This window comes from Schistocerca nitens, chromosome 1 (genome assembly GCF_023898315.1).
Source record: "Schistocerca nitens isolate TAMUIC-IGC-003100 chromosome 1, iqSchNite1.1, whole genome shotgun sequence".
NCBI lineage: Eukaryota > Metazoa > Arthropoda > Insecta > Orthoptera > Acrididae > Schistocerca > Schistocerca nitens.
This window is the reverse complement of record NC_064614.1, coordinates 715,731,984-715,754,418: the sequence shown is the minus strand read 5'-3', so window position 1 is coordinate 715,754,418 and position 22,435 is coordinate 715,731,984. Positions and strand designations below refer to the sequence as shown.

Here is a 22,435-nt window from a genome sequence, read left to right as displayed (position 1 = left end):
CTACACATATTTTTCCAGAGAACACAGCATGTAATGTAAACACCATTTAAAAAACCAGAAATTCCTTGTACTAACACAGGTGCTAAAATCATTTTCGAAATATTATGCAGTAGAACATCCAACAAACCCCACAACTCAGATAGTAAAACAAACAAAACATGCGACGACTCGAACAGGATGTACAGCAAATCGAACAGAATGTAAAACAACTAACATTTTTAGACAAAAAAACAAGAAGAACGCGACGAACGACTCGAACACACTTTTACCACAGGCTTAACACGCTGTTCAATTGTAAATCGAAGAGACAGCGAATGAACAGTCAGATCCAAAACAACAGTTTATAGAACGACAGACGGTAGTTGACGAAAAATTACAAAACATTACAGACGTTCACGAACTGGACAAAGCTTTATTGATTACCATGATGAATAAAGAAGTTCCAAACGTTTTGGTCACTAAGGTCCACAAAAAGACGCTACTGTAGTACCGGAAGATCAAACACATTCTATCCGACGTGCATAATGTCAGAGAGCACTTGCTCACGGCACAATCAGAAACTGAGGATCTTGCAAATAATATTGCACAAATTCAGCAGCGTACTGACAATTCCGACTCAACTCAACCGGCAAATTTTCCGGAATCGTGAGAATTTCAATCCGTCCAACGAGCTATCGAAAATCAATCAACTGTGAACGACAGACGTTAGCAGAAGACATGGCGCATAAATTCTAAGATTGCAAACATTTACAGGAAGCATGCTTCGTCTAATTTTACGCACAATCAGCCTCCATATTTTAATGAACACGCCTCACCGCAACATTAACAATCGGTCCCACTGAGAAGTGAGAGGAACTTTTCTTTTGACAACGGCTTCTCTCATCCAGATTTTAATAGACGAAAATTTAGTAATTCGCCGAGAAAAAAAGGCTTTGACTTCAAGTTCAAAGTTTTTCGAAATAGTGCATATGATTGAATCCATCAGTTTACATATTCTTTATCACCTCAATGGCCGGTAACTAGCAAACTGGAATTAATATGCAGCCACATAGACGGCGAGCCAGCCATGAGAATGCGGCTAATTGGGTGTCCGTGCTATTCGCTTGAAGAACTTCAGCTTCAAAACGCTTTTCTAGACGCATATTTGTCAGACACAACACAACGGTGCCTGAAACATAAGGTTCTTAGTTTACCACATTCCCATGAGTCACAATATGCAATCATCATACAATTTTTTTAATACATGTTACAACAAAACCAATACTTAACGAATCCGTGCAGTCCATCCGTTCTTATACAACTTTGTATCTTAAAACTGCCGAAATCTTTACGCATTCCTTTACCGACTTGTCAGCAAAAAGATAACACGAATCCGTTTCGTGATGTCTTACAGCTTCTCGAAATTGGTGATTCGCACAGTTCACAGCGAAACAATTTTTCTTCACGTAATAACCAAAACAGACATGACAGCCGTAATTGGAGACAGCGAATTTCTTTTTAGAATTCGGATCATCGCCGTTGTAGCAATCGGCCAAATTACAACCATCATAGTCACTATGCCAACAACCAGTTTTCAGATAATAGAGGCCAAACCTGGAATCATCGAAACTATCAGCAATAACAACCTCTCCCGTAATTTTTTGACAGCAGAATAATTTTGGCAACAGTTTAGGCACAGGAATGAAAAATATCGAAATAACACACAGCGACCGTAGCGTAATAATTATTACAATCAGCGATATTTCAGCCTAAGTCACCCGGACACTTGTTTCCATTCACCATAACAATCTCACAACAATTCCGAACCGCAAATATCAGTGCGCATAACTGAATTACCAGCAAAATCTCGCAGAAACGAAGAGACAGTGGAAATCAATAATCACAAGCCCAGCAATATCCCATGCCCAACCTGTGATTATACAAGACTCCACACTTTCTCAGAATATTACTGAAAATTTTATTTCCTTTCAAGACATTATTTCCTATTACAGGAAAAAGAAGAACCTCGAAGACGTATTTTTCATCTAGTTGTTAGCATTCAGAAAGGCAACAATACGTTGAATGAAGTTCTTAATTCCTGCTCTCCTGTTTCAGCGATCAGCGATTCCGCTTTCAGTAAATGTAATTATGATGATAATTGTCTAACGATACCTTTACATTAAACAAAGATTAGAGGTGCAGTTTCTGGCAAAGGAGTGGATGTCCAACGACAAACTCTCTTGGAATTTTTTGTTCAGGGACATTCATTTTTCGCCAATTTCCGAATTGTTCCCCCTCTTACTACCGAAATAATCCTATGCATCGATTTCTTAAACTGCGATAAAGCAATCCTACACTTCAAAAAACCCTGCATTTCCCTTCAGAAAGATGACATTCCGATCGCTTTGCATTTTGAACATGGAAGAATAGGATATCAGTCTATTACATTTCTTAACGTCAAGCAAAAATACTAACTGGTTTACATTCTACTTTACTTCAGCAGATACCTATTTTTATTCTTCAGACAACCAGTTTCAATCTGACATCTTACAAATAATGCAAGTCAAAGCTGACACCAGCGAGGAAGGATCCAATGAAGACAAATTCCAATTGCAACAAACTTTAACTAAACACTCATGTTTCTGTCAATGTTCCTGGTATCATTCGTGGATTCCTATGTGAATTTCAAGTTAAATGGCATGATATTATTGTTGCGCGGCATTATATTATTACTCTCTGTTATACCGACGAAGTACAATGAAAAACTGAGTCTATGTTATGGCAAGGCAATATTGAACCAGCTGCGAGTACTTATACCAGCCCACTTCATGTTGTACACAAAAAAGGCGGATCTGTTAGACTTGTGATTGACTCACAACGGACTAACGACACCATTCTTCCAGAAAAAGATCGACCTCAAATGTTAGATGAATTACTGCAGAAATTTTATGACGTTACTGACTTTTCTATACTAGACTTGAAATCCGGTTTTTGGCACATTGAGTTGCGTCCCAACTGCGGCAAACACACCGTCTTCCACTTTTCGGTACCTGTTACCAACTTCGCAAATTATGATTCAGCTCAAAGATTTCTTCAGCAGCCTTCATTTGGAGTTTAAATTCGAATCCACCAGACGATCTAAGGAACAGAATAACAACATGTGTTGACAACATTCTTACTGCAGAGAAAATTTCTCAACAACTTAACAACCTTTTGGACTCCTTTTTGCAGACATTTGCAAACAATGGCATTACCATCAACCTAAGAAATCTGAGTTCAGCAGAACCATTACATTTTTATGCCACATTATATCCATTTCCGATATGCATCCTGATCCAGACCATCTCCAAGCCCTTCGTGACATTACAGCACCAACAAATAAACGTCATGTTACGAGTTTTCTCGGCCTAATTAATTTCTTTCCCCTGTTTTATTCACTACAAAGCCTTGGACACTCCCAAATTATGTGAATTAACCGGCAAAAATATAAACTCGACTTGGGACGAGCACACACAAAAAGAATTCGACACACTTAAACAAGCCTTATAAGAAGCACATCTGCTTTCCCACCCTGACATTTCACGTGGCTTTTGCGTCGCCACAGACAGTTTAAAGACAGATACTGTGGTACATCTTTTCCAGGAAGTTGACATTAAAGTCATTAAAAACATTGCATTTGGCAGCCGTGTTCTTTCACCAGCAGAACGTAATTATTCCATCACAGAACTGGAAGCACTAGCAGATGTTCGGGCTTTCCACGAAGTTCGGCACTTTTTACTGGGAAGGCATACCACAGCTTATACCAACCACCGCGCATTGAAGTTTAAGATGTCTGCTAAATTATCGCGCGATATGTTGGGCGGATGGATCTTACTTCTGCAAGAATTCAGCTTCACAATTGTACATATTCCTGGTACAGACAATGCTTTCTCACGGTCACTGGGAGGCTCTCAAAACGAGTCATCTGCACACTTTGGTCAGTCTAGTTTACCATCCAGCAGGTAGCTTTCGATAGCTATGTTTTTTCAGCCTTACGCGACTTTGGCAGAGAACAAGGTAAAGAAGGGATTGAATATTGACTTGTTTAGGTTACGCATTTTTTAGCAGAATGTCTTGTCATTTTACGTTTTCTCCCTCATATGCTAAACCTTATGTATGAACGATAACTTCACAACACAATAAGTAATTTTTAAAGAATATTTCTTTTATACTAGTACTTGCACTCGTATGATACCACTTTACTGTTACAGACTAACGTACGTTTTTATTAAGCTATTGAATTTAGTTTTTCCCATGCAGCACTATAATACAGAATTAACAGATACGAGTATATAAGAAAATGAATAAATTGCACCACCTTGTGTACCATAAAGAAGAAAGCATGAATATCCTAACAGAAATTATACTGTTCTATCACCTCATATAATGTATACTAATAGTAAAACCGTAAAACCGTAGCGTCATGTCTGTCTGCCTGTCTTTCTGTCAGCTTCAACATGCTAATCTGCAAAATTACTAGACGAAGTTTCACGATGTTCCCGCAGGTAATTTCAGCGTTGCCTGGGCAACGGCTTTGTTTCATTGTAGTCGGATCACGAAAAAAATATCGTGATTTAAAGTTTTTTTCTAAAACCGTCGGGTATGTTTGTTTCAACGCATTGGTCTCCAAAACTGCTAGACCAATTTTTATGGGGTTTCCACAGGTAACGTGAGCCTAGCTTGGGACAACGCATAGGCTTCATTTCCTCAAAATCTGATCTCATAATAAAAGGATATCGTGATCTGAAGTTTTAAAACCGTCGTGTCTGTCTGTTTGTTTGAACAATTTTATCTCCAAAACTAGTAGACGGATTTCCATGGGCTTCCATAGGTAACTTGACCGTAGCTTGTACCAACATAGTGGTTTCATTCCTCAAAATCGCAACGCGGAAAGAAAGGATATCATAATCAGGGTTTTACCTAACTTCGTCTGCGCAGTTTAGTACGACGGATGTTCAACCATCACGGTGTAGTACACCAGAGAACCGATAGATGGCACTGTTTTTTTTCTTTCCCCTTTTTTTTCAAATCAGTCGGGGAAATGTTTTCAGAAATTTATGTCATTGACAGAGCTAAGCGCTGCAGTCTTAACTTTACGAATACGAAGTGTCAGCGAATTTACTTGGCTAGGATATGTAGCTTTACTGATTTCGCTTTGTGTATTAACAGCTGAACGCCGTTATTAACTGTTATTTGTGAGTTTGGTGCCTACTCTTGACATTTCGATATCTTTTTGTTTACGAATAAAAGTGTCTAGAAAATGCTCGAATCTGTATGAATACACTTGAACTCCTAAATGAGTGAGGACTATGCAGTCTGAAGAATCCAATGAAGAGACTTGCTGCGACTCGAGAAAATGAGGTTTCACCTTTGCTATTTGGAAACTCCTCCAAAAATTGAGATGTCGCCTATGCTCTACGGCGTCAGTCGTTATCTCGCTCCTCCGAATCCTTCACTCACATACGCTAAAATTTTCTTCTCTCGAACGTGACATCATAGAATCGAAAATTTTGTCGGGAAGTGGCGCAGGGGAGAGAGGTTTTATAACCCAAATCCCGATATTCCTAACAATTCAAAATTTTACTTTAAACGTGCACAATTCCCGGCGAGCTTACGTTATGCCACGATCATAAACAAAGCAGAAGGTCAGACGCTGTAAGTTGCGTCCGTGTACCTTACTGCCACTTGATTTTCGCTTGTCCAGCACTGCGTGGCCCTCTCCCATCTCACTGAAGCAAACAAGCTCTTCGTTCATGTTCTGGATCTTACTACGTCAAACGTTGAGTTCAAAGAAGCTTTACAAGTCAAAAATAAATTCCACGTGCTGAAGCCTCGGCAGCACTCAAGGTGGAGTTGCACTATTTACGTTGTTAAAAGCAGTGTCCGACGAAATAGTTACGTCGAGTGGCAAAAGAACAATAGTACACCACAAAATAGGAGAAACATGGTGAACAGTGTGAAGAAGGTCACAACGCAAAGTTAGGCTCGTATGTCAGTAATGAAGTGGTAGTGAGACCTCCAGACCAGATGAGAGGAAACGCATATCAGCAAATCATAAGTAATTTCTTTTTTACATAAAATATCGCCACGTGAACGGTTTAATAATCTAAAAATAACAAAACTGTACCGTTATAGATCTCACTGATGATGCCTTAGAACAAGAACAAGGCGAAACGCGTGTGTCTAGGATAAATAAATTAAGTGGCAGCAGGAAAAGGCGGTTTTATTTACAAAACAAGACAAATAGGGTGTTTTGCGAAACTGCGCACAAAGTTTCAATAAAATCTCGGAAATAAGGTACTTCAAGTAAATGTTATGTAACCTTTAGTTAAGGTAAGAACTGTCTTCAATTATATCTACAGTAACGACATATTTTTAAAATTGTAAATTCTACCTAAAACTTTATTCTTAAACCACAAATTTAAAAGTTCCAAATTGATTGATTGTGATAGTAAGGTCTGTATTAACAATTTTGGCAATAATAAAATATAATAACCTCAAAATTAACCTACATATCATCGCAGTACAAAATTAATTTTGGGAAGCACCTTCATTTAGTACGTACATACTGCTGTGGATGCCCCTTACCATTTCTACCATCGCTTTAATACGTAAATTCATACAAACTATGGCAAAGAACACAACTCGACACTGTTTTATTGCTTAAATAAATAATTACATTTAGATGATTAGCAAGAACGTTTGAAGCGCACTTGCGTTCGGGAATTTATTTAGGACTTGTATAGAGTCGTAGTTAAATACACCAAACTTAGATTTGTGAAAATCGCCCTGAAAAGCGTTTTCCTGTCACGAACACCGTAAGCCTTACTACTACTACTACTACTACTACTACTACTACTACTACTACCAGCTATGTTTTCTCGCATTTACCGCCGGTTCAGTGCACACATCCTGACAAATGTGCCATTCGCTAGAATGTGAAATCAGAGACAGAGCTGCCATTTCTCAGATTATACTAGAAACATCAACTAATATGAATAAACTGCATCATGTATCACTTTTTCATGCAATTACTTTGCTTCTCATCGAGTGTAACTTACTGTTGACAGCCAAAGTTTTCGTATGTGGTCATTCATTCATGCATTCCACTCAATATCTGCAACAAAATATTGTGAAGCAGGAGACAAATGTAATTGATAATTTAAATAATTATTAGTGTGACAATGGAAATTATAAGTGAGAACGTTCTGTGAATAGTGTAATACACGAAAAATACAACATCTCTGACAACGTCCAAACTCTTCGGGTAAAGCTACTGTCATAACACTGTATCTTCGTATCAGATTTTGGTTTCACAGAAGCAAACAGTGTGAGTGATGGCTTACATGTGTGTGCTTAAGTCACAAAAAGGCGACTCCATGGAAAGAGTGGCAGACCAACACAAACATCACATAAAATAAAATTGTACCTATTTGCGCTCGATGATGAAAACAAATTCTCGAAATGCGTCGTGATGTACATAAAAAATTTAAATAGAAACAACCTACTACGCACCCATTTTATTATAAAACCTGTTCAAAAAACAACTGAACAACCATCATGTTGTGCAACCGATTATCCATCTTGCAACATAAAAGTAATGATATATCTATAATACGCAAGTAACGTACGTTTTTTCCTTTATGTCGTAAATATTATAATATATTGGATAAAAACCATGGTTTTTTCACGGATTTATTGCTGTAGATTATGCATAATATTATGACATATTACAGTGTTATGATTATCTTATAGCTCATACATTTACGTTTGAGCTCTTAGATATTTGGATAATGAATATATTTGTACTTCTTGGATCATATCTGATAATTCTTTCTAACGACCAGATGTCAAAAGGCAAATGCACCTAGGAGCTCTTGGAAGTAAGCCTTCTAAATCCGATCTCGTATTCGTATTTGACATTTATCATAGTGTACAATGCACTTTTACTCTGAAGCGCCAGAGACACTAGTATAGGGCCGAACGGTTCTAGGCGCTTCAGTCTGGAACCGCGCGACCGCTACGGCCGCAGGTTCGAATCCTGCCTCGGGCATGGATGTGTGTGATGTCCTTAGGTTAGTTAGGTTTAAGTAGTTCTAAGTTCTAGGGGACTGATGACCTCAGATGTTAAGTCCCACGGTGCTCAGAGCCATTTGAACTGGTATAGGCATGTGTATTCAAATATAGAGATATGTAAACAGGCAGAATACGGCGCTTCAGTCGGCAACGCCTAAGTAAGACAACAAGTGTCTGGTGCAGTTGTTACATCGGTTACTGCTGCTACAGTGGCAAGCTATCACGATTAACTGAGTTTGGACGTGGCGTTATTGTCGGCGCGTGAACATGGGACACAGCGTCTCCGAGATAGCGATGAAGTGGGGATTTTCCCATACGACCATTTCACGAGTGTACCGTGAATATCAGGAACCCGGTAAAACATCAAATCTTCGACATCCCTGCGGCCCTAAAAAGATCCTGCAATAACAGAAACGACGACAAATGAAGAGAATCGTTCAACGCAAGTTGCTGCAGATTTCAAGAAGTGTTAGTGTGCGAACTATTGAACGGAACATCATCGATATGGACTGTCGGAGCCGAACGCCCTCTCGTGTATCCCTGATGGCTGCACGTGACAAAGCTTTTCGCCGCGCCTGAGCCCATCAACACCGACACTGGATTGTTGATGCCTGGAAACATCTTACCTGGTCCAATGAGTCTCGTTTCAAATATTATCGAGCGGATGGACGTGTACAGGTATGGAGAAAATCTCATGAATCCATGCACCCTGCATGGCAGCAGGGCACTGTTCGAGCTTGTGAAGACTCTAATGGTGTGGAGCGTGTGCAGTTGGAGTGATAAGGGACCCCTGATATGTCTAGATACAACTCTGACTGGTGACACGTATGTTAGCATCCAGTTAGTCACCTGCATCCATTCATGTCTATTATGCATTCCGACGGACTTGGGGAATTCCAGCAGGACAGTGCGACACCCCACACGTCCAGAATTGATACAGAATGGCTCCAGGAACGCTCTTCTGAGTTTAAACACTTCCGCTGGCCACCAAACTCCCCAGACATGAACATTATTGAGTATATCCGGGATGGCTTGCAGCGTGCTGTTCAGAAGAGATCTCCACCCTCTCGTACTCGTACGGGTTTATGGACAGCGCTGCTGGAATCATGGTGCCAATTCCCTCCAGCACTACTTCAGACATTAGTCGATTCCATGACACGTCGTGTTGCAGCACTTCAGGATGCTCGCCGGAGCCCTACACGATATTAGGGAGATGTACCAGTTTCTTTCGCTCATCACTGTGTATTACAGCTAATGTGTTATAAATATGTCTAGTATGAAGTATTGTCTGATAATATACGGTAACGCTAACACCAAACGTGCGTATTAACAGTGACCATATTCAGAAACAACATCTTTTATGAAATGTATTTTAATATTTACAACATAAAGTAATTAAGTCTGTTGTATAGTATAACGATTGTAGACTTGTTTTTGAAAAGGTTTTTGTAAGAAAACACGTGCCTAGTAAGTTTTTTAGACACAAACTTGTTAGATTCTATTAAATACTGTTCTTTTATCATAATTTAGTTATTTGTTTTATACAGTGATTATATGATGTATTATAGATGCCTAATTTCTGTTATGATATGACAGACATTACACTTGATTTAAACTGTAATACAGAGAACGAAACGGGACTGCATTGAACGTATGGATTCCAGTGCCACTCGTCACGTACATTGATAGTTCGACATAACACCGCCTGATGTATAAATAGGCGGTTCATGAGGCCCAGTTCAAAACAGTCACTGTCCATTACATCGCCTGTAATAGACAGCGAGAGAGGAACGTTGCATATCTCGAACAAGTCATTGACTTTAATCTGCGTGCTGGTAGACAACGGACTTCCATATACACTAAGCTCTAGAGTTTTTTGTCTAAAGTATGTTGTTCCAGGATTAAAACAAAGTAGCTCCCAACTGCCGACCCTGAGGAAGTTCTTCGGGAGTTTTCCTTCGGTTGTAAGGTAAATGTCGGAAATTGAAACGCTCTCCCAGAATACACTGGCGGAAAAAATTCCCAGAGTCAAGAAACAGTGGTGCGACGTAAACGAAATTTTATACGCGTGCTTTTATATCTTAAAGATGATGTCTATTAAAACTTCACACTAGTCACATAAGGATGCAAATCAACTTTGCTTTAAATAGACGCATTTAATACCCACTACATGATCCAGAAGTTTGCTAAGTATCGGAATGATGCTTCATTGTTTAACATTTTACACTTCCGTCAATGTGTTTTAGAAGACTGACAAACACTTGGCTTGAGATATTTAGGGAGAAAACCCTTACAAGAACGGTAGAAGGGAATAAACGGCAAGCCGACTGCTGTGACCGAGCGCTTCTAGGCGCTTCAGTCTGGAACTGCGCGACCGCTACGGTCGCAGGTTCGAATCCTGCCTCGGGCATCGATGGGTGTGATGTCCTTAGGTTAGTTGGGTTTAAGTAGTTCTACGTTCTAGGGAACTGATGACTTCAGATGTTAAGTCCCATAGTGCTCAGAGCCATTTTGAATAAATGGCAAACCAAGAATAGAGTGGCAGAAAGTAGCAAGATCTTTACCAGGCTGCTCGTATGTAGGTTGTTATCTTAAGCATTTGTAGCATTAGTTATTTTTAAAAAGAAATTGTGGCGTAAGCTTTAGTTTAAACAAGACTAGCAAACGTAACTAAAATACCCATACCTACTCATTTCAACAATGATATCCCAATTTCACATGGTCTAGTAGAGAAGAATCGAGGGTGAAATTCCTCTTTGCTAACCTCTCACTAGATCAGGAAACGAGCTCTGCCTTAGACTACCGAGCGTGAAACATCTACTTAGCCATCAAACACTTCTATAAACAGCACGAATTTTGTCAGCTACGAAGTACTACAAATACTGGCTTGAGTGGAGTCAACCAAATCAGCTTGTGGAGATATCGGTGGAGATAATGTTTAAGAGAAATTTTACATATCTTGACAGGAAGCATATATAGGCCGACCTGTTATTAAAAAATAAACTCCATGCGAAGAGGGCTCGCAGGGTCCAACGGTACCGACCGACTGCTGTGTCGTCCTCAGCCGACAAGCCTCACTGGATGCTGATATGTAGGCGGGGCGGGGGGCATCAGCACATCGCTCTCCCGGGCGCTGCCAGTTTTCGTAAGCTGAGTCGCTACTTCTCATTCAAGTTGCTCCTCAGTCGGCCTCACAAGGACTAAGTACATCCCGCTTACCAACAACACATCGCAGCAGGCCCGAAGGATCACCAATCCAAGAGCTAGCCAAGTTAACGTCGGTTATCTGACGGGAAATAGTGTAACCGTAGTCGCTAAGCCGCTAGCTCTATGGCTGTCATTCTCTGCCTATAAAAGGAAGCGTGGGCTGCACAGGTAATGGTCACTGAAGAGTAGGATTCTGTCAAATTCCAGGCAAGTTAGTAGTGGGGCAGAGCCCTCCCCAATAAGGTATATTTTGGAGGACAGTTCTGGTTAAAGCATTTTTCCTTACAACCAACCGAAACTTCCCGAAAACCTTGGTCAGATCCAGGGGTGGGAACTACTCATGACTTAATTCTAGGATAATATGTACACAGGCGAGAAATGTAAAGAGCAGTTTATGTAAGGTGTGTCTGTTTAAAATCGAGCACAGCTAAGTTGATGAATTGCTCGCATGTTTAGTGCAACCATGCCGCTGCCAGTCGCAGGCAGTTTGATGACAGAACGTTCGCGAAACAGCACTAATGTTCCATCCTCACCTGCAAGTATCGGTAAAGCCTGACAGATGTCCGTCCGTAACTGCTGCGAATTTCTTCGTTGTGCTGTACATCGATGACGTTTTTCTTTTTGGCTTCTGCCAGTAGAGTCACGAGCTCGTGGAGGGTGTTTCGCTGAAGAAGTAGACATAATGCCTGCAGCAGAAAGAGGTATTAAGTCTATTTTGAATAATATTTTGCACATTCTATTGATAAGCCCCATTCCGCCGGTTAGCAGGTGCGATCAGTCGCCTTTCCGACCCCACGGCCACAAAACACACACACACACACACACACACACTCACTTTGATGATTGGCTATTAAAAAGGAGTGAAACAGCTGACTAATAACGTCATTTGTACAACAATCAACATAACACAATAGTAATGGAAGACTAAGAAAAATTCGTAAAGCAAATAAATCGCATGAATCTTTTTGGACCAACCCTTGCTTCCCCTTCACTCTCAGCAGATTATCGAAACTGTCACTTTTGTTCCTGAGATCTTTAGACCGAAGACTGGTTTGTTCCAGCTTATCTATGGGATGGGGCAGACCAACTTGCTTATTTAGAAACGCCATTTCTTTAAAAAAAGTAATGCAGATATGTATTTATTCAAAAATGGTTCAAATGGCTCTGAGCACTATGGGACTCAACTGCTGAGGTCATAAGTCCCCTAGAACTTAGAACTACTTAAACCTAACTAACCTAAGGACAACACACACATCCATGCCCGAGGCAGGATTCGAACCTGCGACCGTAGCGGTCGCGCGGTTCCAGACTGTAGCGCCAGAACCGCTCGGCCACCAGCGGCCGGCTATGTATTTATTCTTCGAAAAGTTTCAGCATATAAATTTTATGTTTACAGTTTTAAGGATGATATCATTCAGATGGAGTCCATTATTCTTAATACACTGCGTTAATCGAACATGAGTTTCGTTTAGCTCTTTCCAGCATATCGACAAGTGTGGTGGTGACAGCTCGACGAATGTTGTTCACGTGAGCCGTGGTCCTAGGACGATCGTTGTAAATAACTGATTTTAAATGGATCGATAAAAAAATAGTGGCAGGAGGCTAAATCAGGCCACCGTGATAGCCATTGTGGACGGCCGCTCAAGGAGAGGAGGCGTCCAGGAAAGTGTTGTCGCAAAAGAGTCACCGACACACGGGCTGTATGTCCCATTGCACCGTTCTGCTGGAAACATACATAATCCACATCATCATGTGGACGTAATGCTTAGAAGTCACCGAAATTGTCCGTTCGTTTGCTTAAAAAACCGTTGATCAGTTATTCCACCTAGCGATTGTGCACACCAAACAGGTACTCACTGTGAATATTTGGTACCCTGATGAACTTTTCTGGGGCTATCTGGGCTCCGATAGCGCATGTTATGCTTACTTACAGATAAGATAGAAGCGAACCTCATCACTGAAGAAAACAAGAGTGTCGTTTGGTATGCCAAAAAGCGCCTCACAAGATTTTCTCGAGCAACAAAATGGCGTGGATAAAGTTCCTGTCTTACAACCTCATTGTGCGGATGAAATTATTAGTTCTTCCTGAAATATTCGCCTCAAAGAACTTGCAGACAGCCCAATAGAAACTGCACGGTAGCAGTCAGAGTGTTGAGAGGATCGCAAAACAGCCTAACCATGTCAATGTTTAGGATGCTCAATTTTTATTTGTTTTGTTGTTTTTTTTTTTTTTCGTCACATCGTCAGTTTCTCTAAAGTTGTTTACCCGTCAAACTATCGACTGCCAGCCACAAACACGACCTTGTGGCGCAATATTGCAATGAGTACGGAACGCAGTTTGCGTGGCGCTGACTGAGCGACCATTAGAAACATATGGCTCGACCGTTAACGGACGCTCTACATTCGGCCACTCCATGACGCTAATTAAGGCCGCGTCCTACATAAACGACAGAGGCAACCGACAGCATTCTACATGTAGATACGCACTCCAGGTACAAACGGCAGCATCGAGCAGTACGCTCGATTGTCCTTCCTGGGAGCGAGGAACTCCTGCTGCAAGGTGGCTACTAGAACCGGCCAGCTGTTACTATAAAACGGCGCCTATAAACCACAGAGTATTTACATAGAAAACTAAAGCGATAAAGAAGAGCAGTGTATGAAATTTACAAAGGAAGGAACTTTAATGGAGAATTTCGTTTATATCATCAACTACACTGATCATCAGACACGGTTTTGAATATATGTGGATGTGCCAACCCTCTCTCCTTGGAGCAGCCATTTCTTCAGGGTGCCAAATTCAAATAAGCATGTTGCTCTGCCCTACCATGTTTATTTCGCAAGTCTCTCCATCATAGCATAATTTCTGCAGTCTATACAGGGTGAGTCACCTAACATTACCGCTAGATATATTTCGTAAACCACATCAAATACTGACGAATCGATTCCACAGACCGAACGTGAGGAGAGGGGCTAGTGTAATTGGTTAATACAAACCATAAAAAAATGCACGGAAGTATGTTTTTTAACACAAACCTACGTTTTTTAAATGGAACCCCGTTAGTTTTGCTAGCACATTTGAACATATAAACAAATACGTAATCAGTGCCGTTTGTTGCATTGTAAAATGTTAGTTACATCCGGAGATATTGTAACCTAAAGTTGACGCTTGAGTACCACTCCTCCACTGTTCGATCGTGTGTATTGGAGAGCACCGAATTACGTAGGGCTCCAAAGGGAACGGTGATGGACCTTAGTTACAGAAGAGACTGGAACAGCACAAATGCTAACACCTTTTTATTGGTCTTTTTCACTGACGCACATGTACATTACCATGAGGGGTGAGGTACACGTACACACGTGGTTTCCGTTTTCAATTACGGAGTGGTATAGAGTGTGTCCCGACATGTGAGGCCAATAGATGTTCAATGTGGTGGCCATAATTTGCTGCACACAATTGCAATCTCTGGCGTAATGAATGTCGTACACGCCGCAGTACATCTGGTGTGATGTCGCCGCAGGCTGCCACAATACGTTGTTTCATATCCTCTAGGGTTGTAGGCACATCACGGTACACATTCTCCTTTAACGTACCCCACAGAAAGAAGTCCAGAGGTGTAAGATCAAGAGAACGGGCTAGCCAATTTATGCGTCCTCCACGTCATGGTAATGTACATGTGCGTCAGTGAAAAAGACCAATAAAAAGGTGTTAGCATGTGGACGTATTGTGCTGTTCTAGTCTCTTCTGTACCTAAGGTCCATCGCCGTTCCCTTCGGATCCCTACGTAATTCGGTGCTCTCCGATACAAACGATCGAACAGCGGAGGAGTGGTACTCAAGCGTCAACTTTAGGTTACAATATCTCCGGATGTAATTAACATTTTACAATGCAACAAACGGCACTGATTACGTATTTGTTTATATGTTCAGATGTGCTAACAAAACTAACGTGGTTCCATTTTAAAAAACTTAGGTTTGTGTTAAAAAACATACTTCCGTGCATTTTTGTATAGTTTATATTAAACAATTACACTAGCCCCTCTCCTCACCTTCGGTCTGTGGAATCGGTTCGTCAGTATTTGATGTGGTTTACGAAATACATCCAGCGGTAACGTTAGGTGACTCACCCTGTATACATTTGAATCTGTATACTGTGGTCAAGCTTTGGTCTCTCTCTATAACATACTCTAAGATAACAAACGATTCACCATGAATGAATTATCCACACCGAAGGGAAACCCGTAGATGTTACGTACATGTACAGACAAATAAACGATTACAGTTTCAGAAAAGTTGTATGATCTATTCAAGAGAAGGAATTTCGCAAATTGAGTAAGTCAATAATGTGTTGATCTACCTCTGGCCCTTATCCAAGAAGTTATTCGACTTGGCATTGATTGGTAGAGATGTTGGATGTCCTGAGGAATATCGTGCCAAATTCTGTATCAATGGTGCGTTAGATAATCAACTGGGGAGAGATCCGGTGACTTTTCTGGTCAAGGCAGGGTTTGGCAAGCACGAAGACAAACAGTAGAAACTCTCGCTGTGTGAGTACAGGCATTATGTTGCTGAAATGTAAGCCCAGGATGGCTTTCCATGAAGGGCAACAAAACGGGTTGTAGAATATCATTGACGTAGCGCTGTGGTGTAAGGGTGCAGCGGGTGATAACCCAAGGGATCCTATTATGAAAATAAATGGCACTCCAGACCATCAGTCCTCATTGTCGAGCCTTAATGGCGGTCTCCCACCGCTGTCTGAGGCGTCTCCAGACATGTCTTCCCCGCTCATCAAGGCTCACTTCGAACCGGGACTCATCACTGGAAACAACTGCAATCCAGGCAATGAAATTCCAGGCCAAAGGCTTATCAGAAGACACCCCGAACAGTGGTGGGATACCTATCTGATTGTTGCCCGCCAAATGGCCCGATAACCTGGAGTGATGGTCTGGGGTGTTCCTACATTCCGAAACTGATCTTCCTTTCTACCACTCTTTCCATTCTTCTGTAAATAATTCGTGTCTGTACTTTGCATCGTAATCAGCTTCTTGGTATCCCACGTTGTTATCTTTTTTTATGCGTCGGCAGGTGAGGCCCCTCCACTAAATACCATCCTTAAACTTCCCTACCTCGTCGATGCTGTGTCATGCACAGTGTTGAACAAAAATAATGGAAACATCGCTAGAAATACTTGAACATAAATGCAGGTACGAGTCAATACTGCAGATGGCGCTATAGCATCTGACCACTAACGGCATCCGTGCAATGCCTTTAATACTTTGCGTGTGTCGGTAGTGGTGAGAACAGTGTTCTATGCAGTCTTCGGTGCATTTTGACGGAGGTATATTAATTTGAACGCTGGCAAATTGCTGATGCTCGTTTGGTGGGTGCTTCTATAACCGAACTAGCCGAAGTGTTTAGCGTTTCAAGAGGTACCGTACCAAAGATTTACATCGTATATGGGAGAAACGGAATAACATGATCCCTTAAGTCGCAAATCGGACGGAAGTGTGTGCTGGACGACCGTAACGAACAGTCATCAGATTGTGACGAAAAATAAAAGGCTGACAGCTTCAAAAGTTACTGCAGAACTGAATGTCACCCTCTCGAACTCTGTCAGCACCAAAACAACACGCTGATCAGTGATGCGAATGTCCGCAACAGGAAGAAATCATGCCGAAGCCATAAAACAAGGGAAGAAAATCAAATGTCTCGTTTCATGCTGTTTACAACTTCAGGACGAGTTTACGTCCAAAGTGCGGAACAAGGCAAGATTTCGATGATGATTTGGGCAGTCAGTCGTGGTATTCCATGGGGACTTGGGCAGCCATATCGTGGTATTTCTTTGTGCCCTCGGTTACGGTGTAAGATCGTATTATTGCAAGTGTTATGTAACAATTTTGACTAATTAGATCCATCCTGTGGTACGATGTTTCTTCCCCAATGGTGATGCAATGTTCGAAAACGCGGGGCTCCGGCACACACAACAGGCATCATGCATGATTAGTTTTGTGATCACGAAGATGAATTGTTGCGTCTCTCCTGTCCTCCTCAGTTACCAGCTATCAATATTTTTGAGATTTTGTGATCCACATTGGCGAGAATGGCGCACGATCCCTATCCACCACCTCAATCATTTTTAGTTCTGTCTGTCGCTATTTTGCATAAAGAATTATTTAAGATTGTCTTGAAAACGGTACAGCAGCTGTATTTATCGATTCAGAGATGACTAGAAGCTATTTTGAATGCTAACGGTTTTCCTACGCCGTATTAGGCATGGTATCATGTTTGTGTGTTTCTACATTTTTGTCCATCCCTTTTATGTCCTCTCTGCTTGACGCCAGATTTCACGACATCTTTCTACCGGGCTCTTGGTCTTCCTCTTGGTCTTTTTTCTTCGAGATTCAAATCATACGTTAATCCTGGCAGCCTGTTAGCATCCATGTGCTGCATATTTTCATTACATCTAAGTCACTGCGAGGTTATTTATTACCTTTTATAAACTTGAGATGTTTTCAGATTTCCTCATATCAGATTCTATATTTCAGTGTCATTCTGAACGTGCTACGAACAAAGCTCATCTCAGCTGCCTGGATTCTATCCATGTCTTTATTTCTCATGGTCCATGTTTTACAAACGTATGTCAAAGAGTAAATAGCTTTCTTTAACTGTTTGATAGAAATTACTACCAGCTTCAGTTACGTGAGAAATTTCTTCGTCTACACAACGAGTATTAGAGCCAGCACTGCCAAGGTATTTGAAATTATGAGTAATCTGTACTTGCTTATCTACCATTTCAATGTTTCCTATTGCTAGCCAACATCTTTTCATGACCATCTCATTTTTGTCCCAGCTGAAGACGAGACCGTACACTCTGTAATTTTGTGCTCAGCTATTTTTTGGTATTGAAGGTCTTCTTTAGGGTCGCCCCAGAGTCATAGGTCATTGGCAAATAACATTACAATCATGGGGATACTGTAATATTCATATTTGTCAGCACCTACTGTCTTTGGAGTTCGCAGTAATACCTTCCTTTTGAAGCCTGAGGTATTTCTCCCGCCTTACATATCTTGCATACCAGGTGGAATGGTTTTGACGTGCTACGTTTTCATAAGGATCTCAATAATTATGAGGGAGTGTCGTGTATCGCAGGTGCCTTGCTTCGTCTTACCTTGACAAAGTTAGCGGTTATTATGACGAACAAGTAGGCACAGACGGTGAGCTCCGTCAGCTCGGTGGGCGTGTCTATGAAGAGCTTGGAGGCGCAGCAGAGGGAGAGCAGGCCGATGGCCACGCAGCTGATGGCTCCCGGCAGGGAGGCGGCCGCCCCACCGCAGGCTCCCCCAGAAGCCGCGGCCGGCCTCCACAGCCCCATCAGCCGCAGCACTGCGAGGCTGGGGCCGATCAGGCCGCCGGCGTCCTCCATTCCGGGCTACTTCTTGCTCTGAAAATTAAAAGGCTGAATTTCTACCCTGTACACAGTTACCCATTTCTTGGCTTCCCCACCTCACCACTATATACTAAGATACTTCCACGGTGATCCAAAAGGGCTGATGTTTCAATTTCAGATTTTAGGTAACTCATGTAGTTCTCATGATGAACCATTTTCTGACTGGGAACAAATTACCCTTCGATAGTGTTCAGTTCTCGGACAACTATTGTTCACTGTATACGAATGTGACACGATGCAGTGCGCCATTCCCTTGAAGGCTGTAGTTTCACTGTTGACTCATAAATCTACTCAACAGGGGAGGGTGGGGGGGGTGAAGAGGGTAGAAGTGGCTGACTGAAGGAGAATAAGCTGCGATAGTTGAAGCTATTACGCCATGGCATACATCATAGAGGTCACTCCGGCAGGATGAAGTAACCCTGGCCAACCTGCCACCCCACAGCAGGTCATCGTAGCCCCTAAAAATTGATCTTATCTGTTTTACTCATTAAAAGATTCGTATGTCCACTTGTGGATCCATCTGATAGTGCATTTCCTTCATAATTTAAGGATCAGTCCAGAGTCAAGTCTAAGATAGATACATTTACTCTTCTCCAGCATCTGTCAGAGGCTATATCACCATTTCGGAAGCCCGCTACATATCTAAAGTTGCACGGTATCTCCATTTTATACTCGCGAGCAAACTTAAAAAATCTACTGTCTTAAGAGCTCTCCACACTTACAATTTGGCGCATTTGCTGTGAATGGCCGAAACATTGCTCTTTCAATTTTCCTGCTAGTTTCTCGCTTGAACGAAATGGGCACGCCGGCCGAAGTGGCCGTGCGGTTAAAGGCGCTGCAGTCTGGAACCGCAAGACCGCTACGGTCGCAGGTTCGAATCCTGCCTCGGGCATGGATGTTTGTGATGTCCTTAGGTTAGTTAGGTTTAACTAGTTCTAAGTTCTAGGGGACTAATGACCTCAGCAGTTGAGTCCCATAGTGCTCAGAGCCATTTGAACCATTTTTGAAATGGGCACTTTTTCAAAATTTAGTAAGTTCCATATCATACTGTTAAGATGTTTCAGTGAATTATTCTTCATTTGCGGCAGTCACAGATACGTGATATCCTCGTTTGATTCATTGTCTCAGTACCAAACTAGCTGACAAAGTAGTCAAGGTACTGATGTTACATTCAGATGGCGAATACTGGAGGTCTATACAATAGGTAACTCCTATTAGCAATTCAGGCGTAAGCACAGCAACGGTCCAATCAAACAGCAGTTTCTCAGGAATAAAACTTAGTGAGGCAGTGCAATGAGTAGGAGGTTGGCCTTGAAATCAATAAGGTGGGATTGGACTTCAAGTCCTGGCTTCCAGATCTGAGTTTCCACGATTTATCTAAATCACTTCGGCGACTGCTGGGATGGTTCCTTCGAAAACAACAAGCTCTATCTCCTTTCCCATCCTTACGCAGTGTGACTTTGTGCTCCCAGTTAATGATCTCGGTACCGACATGATTTTAAATCCTGATTTTTCTTCCTTTTAACGTGTGTGACAGCTGAGTCTGTCGCCATTGTACAAACACAATCGTCAAACAGAAATTCTAGCACATACACATTCGAGGCCAATTTTCGTAAGCCCGCGAGTATATCTGTATCACTTAACCATCTCTGGGGAAATGAATTTTTGCGATGATGATGACGGACCTTGTGATTGGCTGATGTCGTGCGATGATAGCGACACTGGAAAGCGGCCGGCGAAAATCAGAGGTGGTTCCAAAATGGAAATGTCTAATTTATTTCGACTACGCAACAAATTTGGAGTTCCTGAAGGGAATGTCGTATGGTATTGATGGCTGGGAGATCCAAAGTGGTTGCTCATACACCTCATCGGAAGGGTTTTCTTCTATAGCGCATGATGGCTCCTCTTTGTTCTTTTAGATATTATTTACTTGTGTGTATCTACCGTGTAATACATGTATACAGCGTGGTTTCACATTTCTGGTGTATGATGATGACAAAAGGCTGTAAACAGGTGCCTGCACATAACCTATTCCTTCAGAACAGCATCAAAGTGACTCCCAAGGTTAATGCCTCCATCCGACAGATGGATTATCATGAACAGTGTCACACGCCCTCACTTTGTGACACACTGCAGAGAGGTGTGAAACTTAATCCAGGTGCTCATTACAATCCAGGTATATACACACACCAAAAAATGTTTTGTGTCACCTCGGTTCAGAGTGTTCCTGAACCTGTACAGAAAATTGGAGTAGAGATCAATATAAACATCATCTCCGCCCTTCTATTGCTCATGAAAACCACACATTGCATGTTGTACCACCATACAGCGAGACCTTCGGAGGTGGTAGTCCATATTGCTGTACACACCGCTACCTCTAATACCCAGTAGCACGTCCTCTTGCATTGATGCATGCCTATATCCGTCGTGGCATGTTATCCACAAGTTCATCAACGCAATGTTGGTCAAGATTGTCGCACACCTCAACGGTGATTTGGCGTAGATCCTCCAGAGTGGTTAGTGGGTCACGTCGTTCATAAACAGCCCTTATCAATCTACCCCAGACATGTTCTATAGGGTTCATGTCTGGAGAACAGTCGTTATCCTGAAGGAAGTCATTCACAAGATGTGCACGATGGGGGCGCGAGTTATCGTCCATGAAGGCGAATGCCTCGCCAATATGCTGCCGATATGATTGCACTATCGGTCGGAGGATGGCATTCACGTATCGTACAGTCGTTACGGCGCCTTCCATGACCACCAGCGGCCTACGTCGGCCCCACATAATACCACTCAAAAACAGCAGGGAACCTCCACCATGCTGTTCTAGCTGGATAGTGTGTCTAAGGCGTTCAGCCTGATCGGGTTGCCTCCAAAAACGTCTTCGACGATTGTCTGGTTGAAGGCATACACGACACTCATCTGTGAAGAGAACATGATGCCAATCCTGAGCGGACCATTCGGCATGTTGTTGGGCCCATCTGTACCGCGCTGCATGGTGTCGTGGTTGCAAAGATGGACCTCGCCTTGAACGTCGGGAGTGAAGTTGCGCCTCATGCAGCCTATTGCACACAGTGAGTCGTAACACGAAGTCCTGTGGCTGCACGAAAAGCATTAGTCAACATGTTGGCTTTGCTGTCAGGGTTCCTCCGACCCATAATCCGTAGGTAGCTTTCGGCTAATGTAGTAGTAGCCCTTGGGCGACCTGAGCGAGGCGTGTCATCGACAGTTCCTGTCTCTCTGTATCTCCTCCATATCCGAAGAACATCGCTTGGGTTCACTCCGAGACCCCTGGACACTTTCTAACAATCTGCATGGTGTCTGTTTGTTCTATATCGTGTCTCCCTACCACTTTCGCGCAACGACGCTCTGAGCGTGTTTTTTAGGGAACTGACTAGTTTGAACCTGGGACCTGTTGCTGGTAAGGAGACGTCAGACCACACAGGACATGTAGAGTTCAGAAGAGTTCAGTGAGACTAGCGATGATATAACCAAATACTTAATGATTTCAGCGTCAGCTCCACTGCACTCCCTGTAAAAGAATCTTAATACTAACTAAATTTAGTGGAAGGGGTTCAAGGCTTTCCTATTTTTAGTTAGCTGGTAAAATAACGTCGAAAAAGCAGTTAAGTTTACCATTGGAAATTTTATTCTACTCACAAAACATTGTTTATAAATTGCACTATTGAT

The 22,435-nt window shown here is 42.1% G+C and overlaps 1 protein-coding gene across 1 annotated transcript in view; it reads right to left on the bottom strand.

The window, feature by feature from the left end:
- LOC126197193 (odorant receptor 43a-like) overlaps window positions 1–18,721 on the bottom strand; it is a 108,416-nt gene extending 89,695 nt beyond the window's left edge. The window contains exon 1 of the mRNA XM_049934626.1: window positions 18,467–18,721. Within this exon, the coding sequence (XP_049790583.1) occupies window positions 18,467–18,721 (255 nt within the window). The remainder of the gene's footprint in view (window positions 1–18,466) is intronic.
- Between the last annotated feature and the right edge of the window lie 3,714 nt (window positions 18,722–22,435).